The following is a 5,341-nucleotide window of genomic DNA, read 5'->3' on the forward strand; positions in this document are numbered from 1 at the left end:
TCAGGTGATCCTTCCGCCTCAGCCTTCCAAGTAGCTGAAACCATAGGCATGTGCCACCACACCTGGCTGATTTTTTGACTTATTGTAGAGATGAGGTCTCACCACGTTGCCCAGGCTGGTCTCGAACCTGTGGGCTCAGGCAATCCTCTTGCCTCCACCGCCCAAAGTGCTGGGATTACAGGCGTGAGCCACTGCGTCTGACCCAACCACCTCTTGAGCACCTTCAGTCCTTTCCCGCTCATAAGTCTCATTATGCCCATTTTATAGATGAGAAAACTAAGGCTCGCAGGAGAAGGCCTCCTTGCACAGGGCCTCGCGTCCCCACCCTCCCTCCTGTTAGCCCTTGGTTGACCCGAGCCAGGGAAGGGGGCTGAGCCGGTGCCTGTGCCCTCCCCCCGTCACTGGGCACTCACGTTGCAGCTGTGGTTGATGAAACGCGCAAAGTTGCCGCACTTGGTGGCGTCGATGATGGTGTCGTGGTCCACCCGGAACATGTAGCTACTGCCGATGCCCTCATCCTCGTAGCGCTTTTCCCGCATGTCCGCGATCACCTGGCCACGGAAGGGTGTCAGTCTGCGCTGGCTGGGCCCAGGCTTGCCCCACGCCCGCCCGCCGGGCTGCGCCTACCTGGCGGATGTTCTGGCCCACGTACTCGATGACCATCTCGTCGGCTGCGATGGGCTCCATGGCGAACAGGCCCCAGTCGTGGATGTGGCTCTTGCAAAACTTCAGCTTCTTCTTCCGGAACTGCAGGAGGGCAGGAGACAGGAGGTGAGCCCCAGCCTTGGGTCCTGCCCCCCCCTTCCCCCATGGGGCCCACCTCACCTTGAGCTGGTTGAACTTGAGCAGGTCGCTGTCACAGCTGCCAGTGAAGGAGGACAGCAGGCGGCGCTGCTCTGACCGCCGCTCTGAGCCCGCACGGGTGGAGGCGTGAGGCTGCGCTGGGATGCTCATGCCCTGTGGGTCGGGATGGGCGCGGACGGGGCTCAGCGGACACGGGTCCCGCCGCAGCCCTGGCAACCCCACCCTAGGTGCCGAGTCTCTGCGGTCCGCCACATCCCAGGCTCCGGGCTCTGGGCCTCTGAGCCTGTGTGTCCCTAAGTGTCACCGTTTCCCTGCCCCCTCCTTCCCGTCAGTATCCGAACGCCCTAAGTGCCTCCCGCCTTCAAATCGACAAGGCAGTTTTCCCTGACTTGTGCTGCCTTTTCCCATCTCAGCTGAAAATCTGGAAGGATGACAGTGTCTGTTTTTGGTTTGTTTGGGTTTTTTTTGAGTTGGAATCTTATTCTGTTGCCCAGGCTGGAACACGGTGGCACGCTCATGGCCACCGCAGCCTTGACCTGCTGGGCTCAGGAGATCCTTCCACCTTAGCCTTCCAAGAAGCTGGACTACAGGTGCACACCACCATCCCCATCTAATTTTTTGATTTATTGTACAGACGAGGTCCTGCCATGTTGCCCAGGTTGGTCTCAAACACCTGGGCTCAGGCAATCCTCTCACCTCTGCCTCCCACAGTGCTGAGATTACAGGCATAAGCCACCGCAAGAGGCCAGGAGGGTGGTGTCTACTCCAACCCTCCGAGACGCTCATCAAGGCCTCTTGGATTTCCCCAAGCATTCAAAATGGAGGATCCTTCCCACACCCTCATGTCCCTTCTTTCTCTTGACCTCCCTCGGCCTCCACCCATTAACCCTCGGAGGCCCCCGAACCTCGGCCCTTCTTCTGTGCTCTCCCTGGGTGAGCTCACCCCTGCTGTGGCCCTCGGTTACCATTTCCATGCTGATGATGCCTGAACTCAGGTCCCGGTTGGAAATCCTCTCCCAAGCTCTGCAGGACGCCTGTGTCTAACTACCTGTCCAGTCTCGTTACCCAGATGTTCTGGAAACTTCAAAGCTCAAGCTTCCCCCAGTGCGGTGCCATCTGCCTTCCCATCTCAGGGTTTGGCGTCCAGCTACCCAGCCCCCCAAGTCAGACCCTGGGTAGCCCTACCCACCCCGTTATCTCCTGTCCCCAATCTAGCCCGCGGTCCTGTCCACTCTACGCTCAAGTATTCTTTCAAGGGCCCGCACGTCTTCCTCACGGCCCACTGGAGTCCAAGCTGTCCTCATGTGTGGCAAGCCCCTCAGTGTCCCCTGGGGACGGACAGTCAATTCCATATAACAGTCAGTAAGCTCTGACTGTGAACTGTGTCATTCCCACCTCTTCCCTCAAAACCCTCCCTCCACCTGCCACCAGACGCAGAATAAGCCCAGCCTCATCACCACAGGCCCCTGGAACCTGGTGACCTGTCTGCTGTGTCTCTGGCCACAAGCAGGCCTTCCTTCCTCTCTCACACCCAGCTCCTCCCCGCCTCAGGGTCTCTGCATGTGTCGTTCTCACTGTGGGTGGCCTGCCGGATTTGGTGAGCCCCTTTCCTCCTGTTTTAACTTTGTTTGGAGTTGAAATCTCACTCTGTGGCCCAGGTTGGGGTACACACTGGCACACTCGTGGCTCATTGCAGCCTCAGCCTCCCAGGATCAGATCTTTCTCCCTCAGCTCCCTGAGTAGCGGGGACTACAGGTGCTTGCCACCATGCCTGGCTGATTTTTTGTAGAGACAAGGTTTTGTTATATTGCCTAGGCTGGTCTTGAACTCCTGGGCTCAAGCAATCCTCCCACCTCAACTCCCCAAAGTGCTGGGGTCGCAGGTGTGAGCCACCGTGCCCGGATTGTTTTAACTCCTTAGGTAAGTCTTGTCTGCCTCTCTGTGGTCTCCCCTGTTCCCCGTGTGGTTGGTCCCCTCACCCCATCCAGGTCTGGCTGAAACATGACCTTCTCTGACCCCTCTGGCTTGCCAATCCCCGCTGCCTCTTCTGTCAGCCGGAGCCCTCGCTCCACTTGGGGCTACAAGCGTCTTTTTTTGTTTTTTTGTTTTTTTTAGCTGGAGTCTCACTCTGCTCCCCAGACTGGAGTGCAGTGGCCGCTCCCGGCCGCCTCAGCCTCGACCCGCTGGGCTCCGGTGATCCTTCCGCCTCAGCCTTCCGAGTAGCTGGAACTACAGGCGCGTGCTACAACGCCCGGCTCATTTTTTGATTTATTGTAGAGATGAGGTCTCGCCAAGTTGCCCAGGAGGGTCTCGAACCTCGGCCTCCCAAGGCGCGGGATTACAGGCTGAGCCACCAAGCCCGGCTACAAGCATCTTTGTTCACTTGATTATTTCCCACTAAAACGCAAATTCCACAGGACATGACTTTGTTTTGTCCCCTGCTGTGACCCCAGCACAGTGCCTGGCACCCAGCAGGCACTCAACAGATATGTGCTGTTTTAAAAAGGAACAAACAAGTCGGGCACGTTGGCTCACACCTGTAATCCCAGCACTTTGGGAGGTGGAGGTGAGGGGACTGCCTGAACCCACAGGTTCGAGACCAGCCTGGGCAACATGGCGAGACCTTGTCTCTACAATAAATCAAAAAATAAATTAGCCAGGTGTGGCGGTACGCACCTGTGGTTCTAGCTATTTGGAAGGCTGAAGTAGAAGGATCGCCCAAGCCCAGCAGATCAAGGCTGCAGCAGTCATGAGCATGCCACTGCACTTCAGCCTGGGCGACAGAATGAGACTCTGACTCAAAAAAACAAAATAAAATAAAAAACAAAATAAAATAAAAAAGAACAAATAAGCCTTCCAGAAACACAGCTCTGCTCACATCCCTGACCAAAATCCTCCGGAGCTGGAGTGCTCCCACAGGACGAAGACCAGCTCCTCCCTTCCAGGCTCGTCCTCCCCTCCTACCTGGGCACCAGGTGAGCAGCTCTCATGCACCCAGGGCCCTCTGGCCCCGCAGCCCCTCCCTCCAGGAACACCCCTCCCCCCGCCACCTGGCCCAGGCACCCGAGGCAGCACCTGGGTGTCAGCAGGGGGCTCATCGGTGCTGGCACGGCTGCTGTTGAGGTATCTGAGCTTGTCCTTCTTGTCGATGGTGTAAAAGCCTTCGCTGCGGGCGCAGCCTGTCACATGCTCACGGATGCCGTCGTCACGTTTCTTCTTCTTGGCTGAGGAGAGGCTGGTGGGTGGGTGCGGGTCAAGGACCACATGGCATTCTCAGAGCGCCCTCCCCGTCCCTCGAGAGACTTGCCCCGCCTGGCCCAGCCTCTGCATCCTCAGACCCATCTCCAGGGGAACCAACGCTAGGCTCTCCTGCCCACTTCCGCACCACCTCCACGTGGCTGCCCACTGCATGCGTCTGCTGGTAGCCAGTACCTAGTCACATCACCCTAGGTGTGTTTCTTAACCACTTTCTGCCTCGGTTTCCCATGTGTAAGCTGGGGCAACAATGACGCCTCTGCGAATGAAGAAATACGCAAATGCTTACTTACAGTACTTAGCAGAGTTCCTGACACAGAGTGAGTGCTCAGCAACCCAGTTTGATATAACTGGGATAATGACACCTCCAACCTCAAAAGGTTATGGGAGAGCATCGTGGTCAAGAGCCCAGATTCTAAAGCCAGATGTGCAGGGCTCAAATCTCAGCTCTGTCACTTTATAGCTGTGTGATTTTGGGCAAGTCACTTAACCTCTCTGATCCCGTTTCTTCAGATGCAAACTGGGAATAATAGCCCCATACCTCACTAGGCTACTGGGAGGATTACATCTGGCAATGCAGGGGCCAGGACAGAGAGCCCTCCGCCGGTCTCTGCTGTGGTTAGGATGTGCGATCCCATTGTCACATTCAGCCCCGAGACCTGCTAACTCTGGGGGCGAGACGGGACCAGCACAGAGGGAGTGTTTACAAGTGCCAGTGATGACTCACTTGGGAGCCTGGCACGGTGCTGGCACCAACACTGCCTGGGAGGTGACAGTGACGCATGCTGCCACCTTCGCGGGTACCAGGGCCTGCTACAGACCAGGAGGCGGGGCCCAGGGCAGTGGGCGTGGACGCTCTGCGTCCCCGGAGGCGTGGCCCCCATTACGTCCGGCAGGATATAGGGATGGTAGACCCAGAGCGTGTCGTTGAGCCAGTCCATGCCGTTGTCCTGCTGCAGCAGCCGCTCGTAGGTGACACACAGGAAGCGGATGTCCTCCTCGTCGATGCCACCGTTCCAGATGTCATACAGGATGGTCATTTCCTCAAACTCCGAGCGGGGCCGGAAGAGGGGCTGGGGTGGCGAGAGCTCGGGCGAGGCCGAAGGGGCCACCAGGTCTTCGTGGCGCTTCTTGGGCGGCCGGCGCCATGGCCCCCGCACCTTGGCCAGCTCCATGTACTCCTCGGTGACCTCGTCGCGCCCGCGGGGGCCCGGAGGGATGGCCTCCGAGGGCCACTGGTTGTCCAGCTCCTTGAAGGGCAGCTTGGTGGGCTCCACAGGCG

At 58.2% G+C, this 5,341-nt stretch overlaps 1 protein-coding gene across 1 annotated transcript in view; it reads right to left on the bottom strand.

Moving 5' to 3' along the window:
* Nucleotides 1–413: 413 nt before the first annotated feature.
* Nucleotides 414–5,341, bottom strand: part of SETD1B (SET domain containing 1B) — a gene marked incomplete at its 3' end in the record, with an annotated part of 23,544 nt that continues 18,616 nt past the window's right edge. Inside the window, exons 13-17 of the mRNA XM_008063784.2 lie at nt 4,961–5,337; nt 3,880–4,046; nt 826–957; nt 628–747; nt 414–551 (exon numbers count right to left, since the gene is read on the bottom strand). Coding sequence (XP_008061975.1) covers nt 414–551; nt 628–747; nt 826–957; nt 3,880–4,046; nt 4,961–5,337 — 934 coding nt within the window. The remainder of the gene's footprint in view (nt 552–627; nt 748–825; nt 958–3,879; nt 4,047–4,960; nt 5,338–5,341) is intronic.

The sequence above is a fragment of the Carlito syrichta genome, unplaced genomic scaffold (genome assembly GCF_000164805.1).
Source record: "Carlito syrichta isolate Samal-C Ts95f unplaced genomic scaffold, Tarsius_syrichta-2.0.1 Scaffold99379, whole genome shotgun sequence".
NCBI lineage: Eukaryota > Metazoa > Chordata > Mammalia > Primates > Tarsiidae > Carlito > Carlito syrichta.